General features: G+C 40.2%; 1 protein-coding gene across 1 annotated transcript in view; it reads right to left on the bottom strand.

Annotated features, from left to right (window-relative positions):
• The window catches only part of rnd2 (Rho family GTPase 2), a 28432-nt gene extending 18128 nt beyond the window's left edge, over positions 1 to 10304 (bottom strand). The window contains exons 1-2 of the mRNA XM_058049920.2: positions 9793 to 10304; positions 9123 to 9210 (exon numbers count right to left, since the gene is read on the bottom strand). Coding sequence (XP_057905903.2) covers positions 9123 to 9210; positions 9793 to 9894 — 190 coding nt within the window. The 5' untranslated portion in view covers positions 9895 to 10304. The remainder of the gene's footprint in view (positions 1 to 9122; positions 9211 to 9792) is intronic.
• Between the last annotated feature and the right edge of the window lie 4218 nt (positions 10305 to 14522).

Here is a 14522-nt window from a genome sequence, read left to right as displayed (position 1 = left end):
GTATGAATGTGTTGTACTCCGCATGCAATTAGACTCTCGCCTATGCTTGTATGTTGTACAATACAGATATCAGCTTCTCAATACTGTGCACCGTCCCCCAGTGGGGGCATGACAAAAAAAAAAATAATTGAGAAGCACCGAGCTAACCCAATCATGATCCAACGCAGTTGATCCATACGGAGCGTTTCGGTAATCAGATGACATTTACATTCATTCCCGGGAAGTGTACTTCCAAAAATTGCATTTGAATTCCAACCCCGCGGGTGCATTACTTCCAGAAATCAGGGGGCGCCTGGCGCCTAGCTTCTGTTTGACCCTTTACAAGAAAAATGACGCAGTCTCGCTCAGTCGGGGATCGCCGTCTCCGCAGCGCCAAGTTTTAGCTTAAATTAGCCGCTTCAAAAGGCATGTGAACAGGCGGCTCTTTGGATCGTATCTTTTAATGTCGGACTCAAGGTGAGCAAATGGAAGAAGATAGCCGGGAACTGTCGTGCGTCAGAGGAGGCCGATAAGGAAAGGCCAGAGGCGAGAGGATGCTTGAGAAATGATTGTGGCGTGCATGCGTGTTGTTATGATTCCTCAAGCAATCTCCTCTGGCGTGATTGGGAGGCAACTCAGTTTAGGATCAATGATGGATTCGTCCGCACGCCGCTATCGGGTCGTGTTATTCCGGGTCAATGAAGACGCAGCATTCCTCCTCCCAGGAGGAAACCGTGTGTGTCTTTGTGTGTGTGTGTGTGTTACATGAATGCTGCTCAGCTTTAAAATGTGTCTTTTATTTCCTCCAGGGCCGGAGTGGGTCAAGTCCCCAGGGTGTTCGCTACATCAGGCCTCCAAAGGGCCATTTGCACAAAGTAATACAGTTCCATTGTGTGTGTGTGTGTGTGTGTGTGTGTGTGTGGTGGTACCGTGTAGAGCAGGGGTGTCCAAACTTTTGAAAAATAAAATGAAGCAACACATGCTACGAGGTTATATACTGTATATATATATATATGTCAAGAAAAGAAAATATCTCAGATTTGTGATGGGTTAAAAATCCTATTCTTGGTATCGACTTCCATAATTTTCCAAATATTTCATGGCTCTTTTTATAATTAAATAATCTTTGCAAATGTTCATGTCGTAAAAAATCATTACTTTAAAATTTTTATAATTTTCCCCCACCTAATTGTCCAAAAATGTCAGTTTTGTTTATTTTTCATAGTATTATGATTAATTATTTGAAATCTATGCTACTAAAATTATTTTTTAAATTAAATTTTATGCTTATAAAATTCAAATTTTTCTGTCATATATTTTATCTTAATATTTTCACTTTTTATATTATATTATATTCATTCATTTTCTACCGCTTATCCTCATGGGGGGTGCTGGAGCCTATCCCAGCTGTCTAGGGACGAGAGGCGGGGTACACTCTGGACTGGTGGCCAGCCAATCACAGGACACATATAGACAAACAACCATTCACACTCACATTATTATATATTATATTATATATTCTTGTAAAGATAGTAAAAAAATTATTGTATTTATAATGTTTTTTTAACTTTTCTTATATTTACAGATGTATATCATATCTTTTCTTATATTTATGTGCTGTGATCCAATGAAAAAACAGCATCAGTCCACAAATGTCCCTCATTTTATACTTTGTGGTAAAAAAAAAAAAAAGTATGCTAACACACAGTCACCTAATTAATCATTTACAAAGCATAAAAATTGATACCCAATAGTTTTTAAATTGATAAGACATACTTAAAATTGGTCACAATGTTAACCGAGTCTTGAAGTGAATGGCGTGCAGTACTTGGCCACAACCAGCAGAGGCACTGTTGTTGATTCTGTCTTAGTTTGAAGATAGTTTGAAAAAATCATTTAAAAAGACACTTTTCTTAGTATTTCCTGGCCTTTTGAAGAAATATTATATCATATATATAACTAGTAACCCCATTCCAGCCCTCAACTTGGGCCTTTTTATGCGTGCATGCGGTTGCCACGGTGACCGGTGCTCTCAAGACGGCGCTCGTGATGGGAGTCAATGCGAGCTCATCAGAAAGGTAAAGTGGTCTCTCTTGTCTCGGAGGAGGACGGCGGTTTATTATCCGCACGTACTCACACGCCGCTTCATAACAACGTAAACGCATGACGACTCCGTGGCCGCGTTAACGAGCTGCAGGGGTTGCTGCGCTAATCAAACGGGAACAAACCACGAGACCGGATTATTGAGGTTGCAGCCATGGCTACGGCTGCTAACAAACAAGAAAATACGATCATATGAATTTTTAATTAAATCTGTTAAATCGTTAATAAAGCAAATAAACCAGTAAAATTTGTTGCGTTTAATGAATCTATAAAATGAAGCACTGCAGATTGTTTGAGGTCTGGTATTCATTTTAAGGAGGAATAGTTGATTAATTAATTGACTGCCGAGCCTCCTATAGTCGCTGGGTGTGTGGGCTAATTAGCATCGGGTAAAAAAACATTTTTTTTAATTAACTTCACAAGATGGCACTAGCTGCATTTTGATGCCTCATGTTGAGGTTCCAGCAGCTTTATCTAGCTCTGCTTGTGCTATAAAAGTGTTGTACTGGTCAAAGAGTGCTACGGCTTCCTTTACACTTTCTCATGCACTCCACATCATTATTAAAATGATTATGTTCTATATGACATGTTTTCACGTTTCAGTGAACGCCTCAGCTAAAATGACAACATCGGCGTGATTCAAGAGTCTTTGATGAAATTACGAAAGACACAGCCGACCGTGCCGAGTGCGGAGACGTGAGTGGGATTGCTGTGGGAGTGGGGGATCGCCTCGAAATAACTTCACTAACGTTGCACTCCATGTGTCATCAAAACAGGTGACATCTTGCGCTGGTTGCCTCGGGCAGCCTCAAGGCTCAGACGCTGAAAAGTTGACAAAAATGTTCAAAAGAAAACATTTTTTTTTTTTTTACGCTGAAGGCGTAACCCAGTGGAACCAGTCCAACCCCAAACATCATTTCATTTATCCAAAGTCAGCAGGATGATGTCGATGTGAGCATCAACATCAGGTCACATATGATAGAGCCCTGGGGTGCCCCCACTGAGGTGAAGCTTGCTATTGGACTCCATCAGTGTTTTTACAGGCAAAGACAAGGTCTGAATGGTCGGGTGTGTGTCCGGAATGTGAGCATGAAAAGCGTGAAGACATCAGGAATGTCGGAGGGACGCGGCCAGCTGGGAATGCTAATGCACACACACCCTAAAACAAACGCACCTTTTACGGAGATAAACCCACCCATTATGCATAACTTTGTAACATTTTTAAATTATGAGATTACTATTACATAAAAATATAATAATTTGTATATTGTAAAATTATACTATTATAAATTATTTTAGTACTAATTATTAAAATTTTAATTATTAAAATTTGTATAAAATTCTTTTACTACTAATGAACATAATTCCTTAAATTATTTAAATTATAAAATTATTTCACTACTAATTATTATAATTTTAATTTTTACAATTTGTACAAAATTATTTTAGTACTAATTATAATAATTTTAATTATTACAATTTGTATAAAATTCTTTTACTACTAAATATAATTCATTAAATTATTAAAATTATTTTACTTCTAATTATTATCATTTTAATTATTACAATTTGCACAAATTTTAGTACTAATTATAATAATTTTAATTATTACAATTTGTATAAAATTATTTTACTACTACTTAATATAATTCATTAAATTATTAAAATTATAAAATTATTTTACTACTAATTATTATCATTTTTATTACAATTTGCACAAATTTTAGTACTAATTATAATAATTTTAATTATTACAATTTGTATAAAATTATTTTACTACTACTTAATATAATTCATTAAATTATTAAAATTATAAAATTATTTTACTACTAATTATTATCATTTTTATTACAATTTGTACAAATTTTAGTACTAATTATAATAATTTTAATTACAATTTGTATAAAATTCTTTTACTACTAATTAATATAATTTATTAAATTATTAAAATTATTTTACGACTAATTATTATAATTTTAATTATTACAATTTGTACAAAATTATTTTACTACTAATTATTATAAATCTAATTATTAAAATTATGAAATTATTGCATTATTATTAAATAAGAAATACAAAAATATAATAAATTAGTATATTTTAGTATTGACTAATAAAGCTAGTATTTCTTTTTAATTGTGTTATTTTTATTATTATTGACTGTATCTAAAGTAAAGACATGCAAAATGAATGAATGAATGAATGAATGAATGAATGAATGCAGCCTTCAGCATGACGGATCAATGGATCGATGATCGTGAAACACAAACAGCCCGAAGGAAGGCAGCGCTGTGATAATGAGGTCAAGCAGCAGGAAGTTTTGGGAAAATCCCAGCAAGTCACGACACGGACCTTCAAGATTCAGCTAGAAGTTAAACTTTTCCCAGGCATCGTTTCCATATTGGGAAGACAGCTCCCAGTACGTTCATGCCTGGGGCTCCTTACAAAGGGACCCCCGCCCCTCCCCTCCTCCACAGAGGATGGACAGTAAGAAGCACTAATGACCCCGCCCCCCCCCAGGGAAGTCATCGGCACCAAGACACATTGACATTTTGACCACTTGACCGCTCTGCTCGCTTTAAAAGTCAATTAGACGTCGGGCGGATTGGCGCTGGAAGAGAGTCTGTCTGGGATGAAAATGGCAGAGCAAACATTTGAATTCCCTCCAATCACTTTCTAATTGACTTCCTTCTCCAGATGGTCTCCACACACAGATAGAAGAAGAAGATGATGATGATGATGCCGTCTGGTTCCCACAAGCAAAAACACCCTTCTGTTTATGTTCGATTCCGCTCCAAATAACCTCAGCAAAGCAGCGCCGATGTACAAAATGAAAAGATATGGCGGCTACAAGATGGCTAAGTGGAGAAAAAATGAAGATCAATTGGAATATAATAGACCATGATTAGACAGGCGTCATATTAATGATGGTAGATATCAAGATAACATACGGTAAGAGAATACGGCATATTTAAGATCATATATTGCTCATATTCATATTCACATTAAGATCAGATTTTTTGGATTTCAATTTTTTTTATCTTAATTTAATCAAAGTGAGGCTTCTCACTAATTAAAAAAAAAACAACTTTACAGTTTACTCTGGTGCGCCATGTTCAACCACGTTTCAGCCATGCTTCCACCCTCATGTGTTTCATCATTCTCCCACGTTTCAACCACGTGTTAGCTATGCTTCATCACGTTTCAGCTATATTTCATGTTCCAGCCTTGTATCAGTCATGTATCAGCTTCCTATCATGTCATGTTTCAGCCATGTTTCCGCCATGTGTCAGCTGTTTCATGTTTCAGCCATGTTTCAGCCATGCATCAGCTTCATATCAGCTACATTTCCACCATGTGTCGACTACGTTTCACCCACGTTTCAGCCATGTTTCAGCTTCATATCAGCTACATTTCCACCATGTGTCAACTATGTTTCACCCACGTTTCCACCATGTGTCAGCCATGTTTAAGCCATGTTTCACCCACGTTTCAGCTTCATATCAGCTACATTTCCACCATGTGTCGATTATGTTTCACCCACGTTTCAGCTTCATATCAGCTACATTTCCACCATGTGTCGACTACGTTTCAGCCACGTTTCAGCTTCATATCAGCTACATTTCCACCATGTGTCGACTACGTTTCACCCATGTTTCAGCTTCATATCAGGTACATTTCCACCATGTGTCGACTATGTTTCACCCACGTTTCCGCCATGTGTGTCAGCTGTTTCAGCCATGCATCAGATTCATATCAGCTACATTTCCACCATGTGTCGACTAAGTTTCACCCACGTTTCAGCTTCATATCAGGTACACTTCCACCATGTGTTGACTATGTTTCATCCACGTTTCAGCCACGTTTCAGCCATGCATCAGCTTCATATCAGCTACATTTCCACCATGTGTCGACTAAGTTTCACCCACGTTTCAGCTTCATATCAGGTACACTTCCACCATGTGTCGACTATGTTTCACCCACGTTTCCGCCATGTGTCAGCTGTTTCAGCCATGTTTCAGCCTCGTATCAGCTACATTTCCACCATGTGTCGACTATGTTTCATCCACGTTCGTTTCAGCCATGCTTCAGCTTCATATCAGGTACATTTCCACCATGTGTCAACTATGTTTCATCCACGTTCGTTTCAGCCATGCTTCAGCTTCATATCAGGTACATTTCCACCATGTGTCGACTATGTTTCATCCACGTTCGTTTCAGCCATGCTTCAGCCATGTTTCAGCTTCATATCAGGTACATTTCCACCATGTGTCGACTATGTTTCACCCACGTTTCAGCTTCATATCAGCCTCATATCAGGTACATTTCCACCATGTGTCGACTATGTCTCACCCATGTTTCAGCCATGTTTCAGCTAGGTTTCAACCATGTTTCAGCCGCCTTGTATCAGCTTCATATCAGGTACATTTCCATCATGTGTTGACTATGTTTCACCCACGTTTCCGCCATGTTTCAGCCATGTTTCCGCCTCATATCAGGTACATTTCCACCATGTGTCGACTATGTTTCACCCACGTTTCAGCCACGTTTCAGCCTTGCATCAGCTTCATATCAGCCTCATATCAGGTACATTTCCACCATGTGTCGACTATGTCTCACCCACGTTTCAGCCATGTTTCAGCTAGGTTTCAACCATGTTTCAGCCGCCTTGTATCAGCTTCATATCAGGTACATTTCCATCATGTGTCGACTATGTTTCACCCACGTTTCCGCCATGTTTCATCCATGTTTCCACCTCATATCAGGTACATTTCCACCATGTGTCGACTATGTTTCACCCACGTTTCAGCCATGTTTCAGCTTCATATCAGGTACATTTCCACCATGTGTCGACTATGTCTCACCCATGTTTCAGCTAGGTTTCAACCATGTTTCAGCCGCCTTGTATCAGCTTCATATCAGGTACATTTCCATCATGTGTCGACTATGTTTCACCCACGTTTCCGCCATGTTTCAGCCATGTTTCATCCATGTTTCCGCCTCATATCAGGTATATTTCCACAACATATGTGTCGACTATGTTTCACCCACGTTTCCGCCATGTTTCAGCTAGGTTTCAACCATGTTTCAGCCATAATAATATGCTGTATTTCTGTCTTCCTAGAGTGTCGACCTATTGTTTTATTTGGATTTTATTTATATTACACTTTTTTAGTTTTGTTTTCATTTGATATCTATCCCTACATTTCTGACAAAAAGGCTAGGAAGCGTCACCTGAAAAGATGCAACAATAATTTCCCAAATCAATTCCACAAACACCAAGGAGACCTCATCCAGGAAGCGTACGAGCAATAACGGGCGCTAGCTAATCAATGGCCGGCAAGAGCAGCCGATGACCGAAGCACTTTAATGACGTCCGAGGACAGGATGAGGCGGAAGACGACACGAGGTGTTTGAAAAGGCGGCCGGCCTCTTGGGGGAGGGGGGGGGTGGTGGGGGGCATGGCGATCGATCGATAAGGCTTTGTGATCACAAGCTGAGGATGGCGATGAGGACGGAGATGACACGGAAAAACAAATCGTTGGAGAAAGAACCCGACTCATTTTAAAAGTTAGCAGATGGACAAGCTAGCCAAAGGTCAAATGGTGACGCTGCCTTTCTACCAATCACAACTTTCCGCACATTCCTATTGATTTTTTTTACACACGGCTAACACACAACATGCCGAAGGTCTTCATCGCTTTTCTATACCAGCGTATTCTGATTGATTTCTAAAGACGACTAACACAAAAAAAAAACAAGGTCAAACAACGACATCTTCCAAACATCCGATGGTTATTGTTAATCATCAGTGTAAGAACTCTATTGATTTATTTTTATAGAAATGGGAACGCACAAGGTTGCAAAGGTCAAATCAACACACTCTCCTTGTCACCCTCCCACCAGTCACATTTATCAAAATATTATCTTCAAACTTTGAGGCTTCTGCATCAAGGCGAGAGCGCTATTGATTTTTGAAGATGGTTAGTACACAATAGGCAGATGTCAAAGGTCACGGTCTTGCCTGTAGTTCATCCATATAAAAGCCTCAATAGCAAAAAGGTTCAATTCAAGCATGCAAAAGTTTATCGCCATCATAAGAAAAAGACTGCAGGAACCAATTCAGATGCAAAAGTAGGGAAATCTTGCAAGAATTATTTTTAGCCAATTATTTTTGGTTGCAAGAACAGATGAACATCTGCATGAAAAATGGCACAAGGAGCTCCAAAAGTACACACACACACACATATACACATGGAGGGGGGTTGAAATGCGCCCGAGGGCGGGCAACGCTGCCTTTCGGGGCGGCGGCCTCAGCGCAGATTAAAGACTAAAAATGGTGGCGAAGGTGGTTTCGGGTTTTTAAACATGCACAGAAGCACGGCGGCATTCCCACAGTGTGATTAGCCTCTTGCAGCCAAACTGATAAGGAACTCCTCCCAAGTTAAGTTACGGCCCCCCGGGGCCCGGCGGACCTAACCAGTCCCCCCCCGCCCCCGGCTGCAGATTGGCAGGCTCAAGGAGATTTACTCTCAGGGGCCGATGCAAAAACAACAAGATTCTTCCACTGGATGAGCGTATGGCGGCAAACACTGGCGGCGAATAAAGATCTAAAGATAGCGTTGCTTGGGAATGTTTATCCTAGACGTTCCCCTCCATTCCGATGGTTTTTAACTTCCACAATTAGGTACAAATAATCAATACAGGCAGGCATCAAACAGAAACTGGAAATCCGTCACACAAATGAGCAACGAACAGTTGATTTGTTCACTCAGCATAATAGAGTGTACTACTTGGCTACAACCAGCGGAGGCGCTGTTGCTAACCGCGTTACCAACCTAAAACAGTTCAGATGTCGACAAGAGGCCAAGAAACACAAAGAAAAATAAACATTTATCTATATTTGTACCCCCCCACCCCCAAACAATCCCACCCCCAGACGGTCCGGAGCATGGGAAAGCATGCAGGCTGGCCGCCAGAGACGTCAATCATCAGAAAAGATCACGCAACATGGCGTCAAAAGGCGGCAACCCACTCACCTGACGTGTCCCACATGTTCAGCTCGATGCGGTGCTTGTCGATCTCAAAGCTGGCCGTGTAGTTCTCAAACACGGTGGGCACGTAGCTCTGGAGGGGGGGGGGTACATATTTTGGACTTAGAGCAAAGAAAACCTGTTTATCACCTTCTAAATACCATTAGAGCCCTCTAGACGTGAAATAACACCCCTATAGTCATATAGTAAACAGAATAAAAGTAAATAAGACATAAATAAGACTTATGTGTTCCCTTTGGGGGAGAACAGTCAGTGGAATTATTGTGCCTGTTGCACCTGTCTGGTGCTTGTGTGTCGGCGCTTCAATGTCTTTAAACGCCTCATATTTGCATTTCAGCTAAGTAGCCATTTTTAGGCTTGAAAATGCCTCATTTAGGCAAACTATGCTAATAATAGGCTACAATTTGAAATTTGCTTTTGATTGACAGCGAGCTAGAATATTATATGACATGTATGTTGACCCCCCCACCCTACCCCCAATAGCCTAAAAAGCTCTTAGCATGATGAAGTCACACCACAAGCAGAATAATAAAGGTATAGTTCAATTGGATGCACGTGTACCTAATAAAGTGTCCGGTGAGTTTAAAGACATATTAGTTTTCCGTAATTTTCATGTTCAGGCAGCTCATTACAAGTGAAGTTGGTTCGGACTTACCTCCGGGTAGCAGTCCTTGGCAAAAACGTGCAGCAGCGCCGTTTTTCCACACTGCGCGTCCCCGACCACCACAATCTTACAGCGGCTGCCCTGACTGTCCATGTTCGCCGGTCAGAGGTGCGGTGGTGGGGCTGGTTGCGGGGCTGGTTGCGGGGCTGGCGGCGGGACTGGCGGCGGATGTCATCCAGCATCCGAGAAGAACACCGAGCGACCGCGGAACAAAAGTGCAGCGAGCGGAGTTGGCGGCGGCTTCCTCGCAGCCCGGCCGGCGTGCGGCTCCTCTGATGCGGCTGACTGACTGGCTGAGTGACTGACTGACCGCCCGGGTGCAGGAAGCCAAGGCTTTAGGTGATAGGCCACGCCCACCCGGACGTCACTCAAAGGTAATAGGCTCTCAAATGAAGGGTCAAAGGTTAACGCTGGGAGTGGGAATGCCGAGTCAGACAAATGAATGTTTGACTTGTTTTTTTGCTCATGTCATATATCTGTACATATAGAGGATCTTTGACTAGTGTTGTTGCAGAAGGTGCTTAAAAACAGCACAGCTCTCCTGTTATATAGAAGATCTTTGACTCATGTTTTTTGCAGTAGGTGCTTAAAAACAACAGAGCATCCTTCAAATATACGAATAGAGGATCTTTGATTAGGTTTTTGTGGTTGGTCATTAATAGCCAGGGGCTCTTGTTGGATAGAGGATCTTTGATTAGCGTTTTAATGGTTGGTCATTAACAGCAGAGAGCTCTTGTCGGATAGAGGATCTTTGACTAGCATTTTTGTGGTTGGTTATTAACAGCAGAGGGCTCTTGTCGGATAGAGGATCTTTGACTAGCATTTTAATGGTTGGTCATTAACAGCAAGGGCTCTTATCAAATAGAGGATCTTTGACTAGCATTTTTGTGGTTGGTTATTAACAGCAGAGGGCTCTTGTCGGATAGAGGATCTTTGATTAGCGTTCTTATGGTTGGTCATTAACAGCAGAGAGCTCTTGTCACATAGAGGATCTTTGACTAGCGTTTTTGTGGTTGGTTATTGACAGCAGAGGGCTCTTGTCGGATAGAGGATCTTTGATTAGCGTTTTAATGGTTGGTCATTAACAGCAGAGAGCTCTTGTTGGATAGAGGATCTTTGACTAGCGTTTTTGTGGTTGGTTATTAACAGCAGAGGGCTCTTGTCGGATAGAGGATCTTTGACTAGCATTTTAACGGTTGGTCATTATCAGCAGAGGGCTCTTGTCAAATAGAGGATCTTTGACTAGCGTTTTTGTGGTTGGTCATTAACAGCAGAGGGCTCTTGTCGGTTAGAGGATCTTTGACTAGCATTTTAATGGTTGGTCATTAACAGCAAGGGCTCTTATCAAATAGAGGATCTTTGACTAGCATTTTTGTGGTTGGTTATTAACAGCAGAGGGCTCTTGTCGGATAGAGGATCTTTGATTAGCGTTTTAATGGTTGGTCATTAACAGCAGAGAGCTCTTGTCACATAGAGGATCTTTGACTAGCGTTTTTGTGGTTGGTTATTGACAGCAGAGGGCTCTTGTCGGATAGAGGATCTTTGATTAGCGTTTTTGTGGTTGGTCATTAACAGCAGAGGGCTCTTGTCAAATAGAGGATCTTTGACTAGCGTTTTTGCAGAAGGTGCTTAAAAACATCTTAGTGCTCCTGTCATATAGAGGATCTTGACTTGTGTTTTTATGTTTTAGTGCCTAAAAACAGCAGAGTGCTCTTGTCATATAGAAGATCTTTGACTGGCCTTTTTCCAGGAAAGGGCTTAAAAACATAAGAACGCTTCTGTCATAAGTAGAGGATCTTTGACAAGTGTTTTTGCAGTAGGTGCTTAAAAAGCAGGGGTTCTGACATGACCCATGGTATGGATTTGGCCCGCAGGACATGGGTTGAAAACGTGTTTGTGGAATGCACTTGTTAGTAGTGTCTATGTTGACGTCTCCTTCGCCAACGTCTGCTGCGCGGCGTTGCTTTTGTCGTCGGTAAAGCGTGTCAGTGGTTCCAAACAAGCGTGGACATTAAAATGCATGAAGCGCTGCTTTAAAGCTAAAAGGACGTGACGAGAGAAAAAGCACAAAGAGGCAAAGATGAGATGGAAAATACACAGTGACGAGCCCTCGGGCTAAAAACATGGCCGCCATCCTGCCGGTCAGCTCCACTGGGGGGTTTTCTACTCGGTTTTCCGTCTGATTCCGGTAGGGATCTTTCGTTGTCCACCAATCAACATGCTACATTGTGTCTAGCCCCGCCCCTTTAGGTACTTAGGGTACTCATGATGTTACCCCATTTACACTTGGCGTGCAATTGTTCCATCTTGTTGTGCTTGTAGCTTTGTCGCCTAAATGGAAACAAACACACAAAAAAGCAGACGATCAAAACAGGAAGAAAAGTACACGCTCCCAAATTGCATCCCGTCTTTTCCGACTGCGCTTCCATTTCCATGTAAATGCGTGGCCACGCTGGAGAGGAACATTTTCAGACCTTCAGACCAGCACGCTTTCATCCCGCTGAATACAAATGATGACCAGGCAGGGACTTGACCACCTCATGACCACCAAATACTCTCCCTACACCTTTAGGCCTTTTCTAGCTGTTATTTAACGCTACATTTGACTAAACTCACATCAGCTATCTTTCATGTGGTTGAGTGGTTAGCATGCTGGCCACACAGTCGGGAAGATCGGGAAGACATTTTCCACTTCTACTGGTACTCCGGTTTCCTCCCACAAAGAAAATGGATGGATGGATGGACAATTACCTACAGTTACCTAATTTTTTTGTGTAAAACCATACAAATTTAATATATATTTTAATTATTTTTTTTTATTTTACATAATGTAAAAAAATTAAAGCAAAATACTATAAATTAAAAATATTGTTGTTTCCTGCATTATTTTAAATTAATAATTTTTACTTACAAATTATAATTCTTACAAATGTTTTTGATTTTTAAAAAATGTTTATACATTTTTGAAAAATATTTGGGAATTTTTCTATAATAATTGGAGACACTAAAAATAAAAAAAATAATAACAAGTCTTATAATTATGTATGTAACTTGTGTTCATTTAAAATATATTTTGATAAAATTAAAAATTATTTCTTAAATATATTTTTAATTAGTTTTTTTAACAGTTAGAATATGAAGAGAAAAAAAAGGAATTTTACCTAAAAAAAGATATAATTGTACAAATTAATTGTTTTTAAAACCTTTTTAAAAAGTTTGAGTGTAGCATCGTGGAGTGGATTGTTTGTGACGGCGCACTGACATCGAAGATTTTCCATGCAGGCCAACATTATCCCATACTCCCTTTTATGATGATACTGGACCGATACCGATATCGGGGCAGGGTTGGGGGGCACCCCTAGTTTACAGTTTGTGACGTTTGGTTTCCAAACTCTTCAAAGCTAACAGATGAGACGAAAGAAAGATGAGCAGTTTTACCTTCCTTTTTCCGTGACTGGAACCAAAATCCCCCCAACCCGTTCCTGCCTCTAACCACTCCCATCCCTTCATCCATCCTCCAAGCCCCCCCAACCTCCAAAAACACCCCCACCCACTTCAAGGCCCCCTGGTTCCCAAAGAGAGAAAGTCATTACAGGCGAGGATTACATTGATCGCTGTGAGGTGGAGATGCCCGCTGGAGAGGCTGCATGCCTGCAGCAATTTATGCCAACAATGGACCTCATCGGTGTGTGTGCGTGTGCGTGTGTGTGTGTGTGTGTAACATGTCCATAAGGAGATGCTCCATTGTATGATGGACATCATTTCATAACACGGGTAGACATATTTTGCACACAAAAACAAAAAACATTTTATGCCTAGTCTGAAGTGGGTTTGCCTCTTGCCGTCACCATGGAAACCAGCAAGTAAACACACACACATCAGGCCTATCTTTATTTCCCAGTGGGGCGGCAGCACTCTTAGCTAAAAGAGGGATGGTCAGCTCTTCAAGGTGTAGGATGAATGATAGCATGATAGCATGATAGCATGATAGCATGATAGCATGATAGCATGATAGCATGATAGCATGATAGCATGATAGCATGACAGAACGGAAGAACGGCAGCGTGTGAGTGATGGTGGTGAGGGGTTCGTTAATAACGGATTAAGCATCAAAGCAGCTAGCGCAGGAGCAAGACGAGCTTTCCATAAATTAACTTCACCTTTTTTTTTTTAGTGTTGAGTTGTTTTTTTTGTCTGGTTGGCACATCTCCTTCTTGTTATTATTATTATTATTATCATCATCACTGTATATTGTATAGTGTATACTGTATGTAAATAGCCGATATGTCAAATGGAGCTGCTGGTGAGGGCTGATATGTTAATTATGGACATATTTAGCATTATTACTGTATTCTGTTATTAATTACTATTATTATTATTATTGATTAGTGAATTATTTTTGCTTCGTCAGATTTCACACACTTAAAATGATTTGAATAAACATTTGTTTGGGTTTTGAATATATTTACATCCAACAAAATCATTTTGGATTCTTAAAAGTATAATTTCTGTATATTTAAATGAAATAAATATGTAATTGCATATTTTTTACATGATTTTTTTAGGTGAATTTGCCATGCAGAAATGTATTAAAATGTTGTTGATTCAATTATTTTGTGTTTTTATTGTATTTAAAATCACGTTTTTCATGCACAAATACATTTGCTATCATTATAATATTAATTATTTCCCTCTTCAAACCTTTTAGACTCAACTTGGTT

Source organism: Doryrhamphus excisus, linkage group LG16, assembly GCF_037039965.1.
Source record: "Doryrhamphus excisus strain RoL-2023G ecotype Guam linkage group LG16, RoL_Dexc_Guam_v1.1, whole genome shotgun sequence".
NCBI lineage: Eukaryota > Metazoa > Chordata > Actinopteri > Syngnathiformes > Syngnathidae > Doryrhamphus > Doryrhamphus excisus.
Note: the sequence above shows the minus strand (reverse complement) of the source record. Positions and strands in the feature narration are given on the sequence as shown.